At 41.0% G+C, this 1539-nt stretch overlaps 1 protein-coding gene across 1 annotated transcript in view; it reads right to left on the bottom strand.

Annotated features, from left to right (window-relative positions):
* Positions 1-1283, bottom strand: part of SARC_11553 (hypothetical protein) — a gene marked incomplete at its 5' end in the record, with an annotated part of 1790 nt that extends 507 nt beyond the window's left edge. Inside the window, 2 exons of the mRNA XM_014294356.1 lie at positions 224-373; positions 1176-1283. Of these exons, the coding sequence (XP_014149831.1) occupies positions 224-373; positions 1176-1283 (258 nt within the window). The remainder of the gene's footprint in view (positions 1-223; positions 374-1175) is intronic.
* Between the last annotated feature and the right edge of the window lie 256 nt (positions 1284-1539).

Below are 1539 nucleotides of genomic sequence, written 5' to 3'. Positions count from 1 at the left end.
TATGTATGCATGTATGTATGTATGTATGTATACATATACATATATATATATGAAGTAAGTCGACGGAGTTAAAACGCCAGTCTGGATTATCTGTTTGACGTGTAAATTTATAGTCCGCTACGTGCAATTTTCTACCACACTTTACAAAATTGATGACATATGTATGGCTTATGCTCAGCCGAGTGCGCGTACCAGTATGTATACAAACATACGAATCACTTACCGCCTTATGGAAACCCAGCACCGTGGCACAATTAGTGGTCTGTGGCAATTCCATGCATCGGAAGACATACTTGAGTGCCACATCCCGCTCCTCCTCGGATAGATCTTCGACTGCTTGCTTTATGTTGGCGCTCTTAAAAGAAGCAAACACCTAACATACAAGATGGATATGTGACAAAACAAAAATCGGTGAGAAAACAAGGCGTAACACAAACTCATCGATTGGTTGATAGGTAGATATTCTGACTTATAACGATAGAAGGCGAATGAGCAGGAAAACCAGCCATTGGCGTCTCAAGCCTATAGTTCTTAAGCTATCTACAGATTCACCCACATAAAGTGAAACAAAGCTACGAATACGAGAATAACATACATCTAACGGCAACGTAAAAGTGAAATTGCACAGCATCACACCAGTTTCAATTGCTCCGTAAAACCACAACATCTTCAATATTTATATATACGATATAAGATAAGCTGTATAGTTGCAAGGATATAGGAGGACCAATACACGTATAATCGATAACAAAATACAACGACAACTCGTCGAAGACAACAATCTCTCTAACATATGTGAGCCATAATCAGCTCTAATAGGTGATAACAACGCACTCGGAGCTGTCACTATCACATACAAATTTTCTAGAAAGCACATAGTCCCTGTTGCACAGATATGTACCGACGCTTTGCAGGGGGCATTGGCGTGTCTAGGCTATGCTACTAACAGCAGAAAGCAGCAACAGCACGTAGCCTTAAGCTACATATCAATGTATGCATGTTATGGACAAGACAGGAATACCGCGCTATCTAGCTCAACGGCGACCACTATCTCATTTTCTATGCTAGTAAAATCACATACACACTCAGTTGCCATCCTCGTATGCTATCGAAACCTCGCACTCACAACGGCACTTGGCCCATGAACTAGAGACTAGAAAAGAATGGGACGATACCTCTCCCACGGCAATCACCAAAGCATCTTTAACGGCTTGGCTAGCACGGTACATAGGAGCTCCTGCCGCCTCTTTGAGTGCAGCACTGCTTTTTCCAGAGCTCACCATCTGTGAACGTACAAAGTTTCGATTGAGGAACTGTATAGTATGTTCCGATTATCAGAGATAAATATATCAATGACATCTGTTCTGATTAGGGCTAACAGTTAAGGTAATATACCTTAAGTACTAACAGAACGCAATTGCTCGACAAAGGCTAACGGTGAAAAAAAACAGCACGGTTGATATGATTATATAGCAGATTAATTCCGCCAAGATCACACCAAAATCTAGCGACCCTACAACATTACTGCTATATATATAT

This window comes from Sphaeroforma arctica (assembly GCF_001186125.1).
Source record: "Sphaeroforma arctica JP610 unplaced genomic scaffold supercont1.1752, whole genome shotgun sequence".
Lineage (NCBI taxonomy): Eukaryota > Ichthyosporea > Ichthyophonida > Sphaeroforma > Sphaeroforma arctica.
This window is presented reverse-complemented; position numbering and strand designations above follow the sequence as displayed.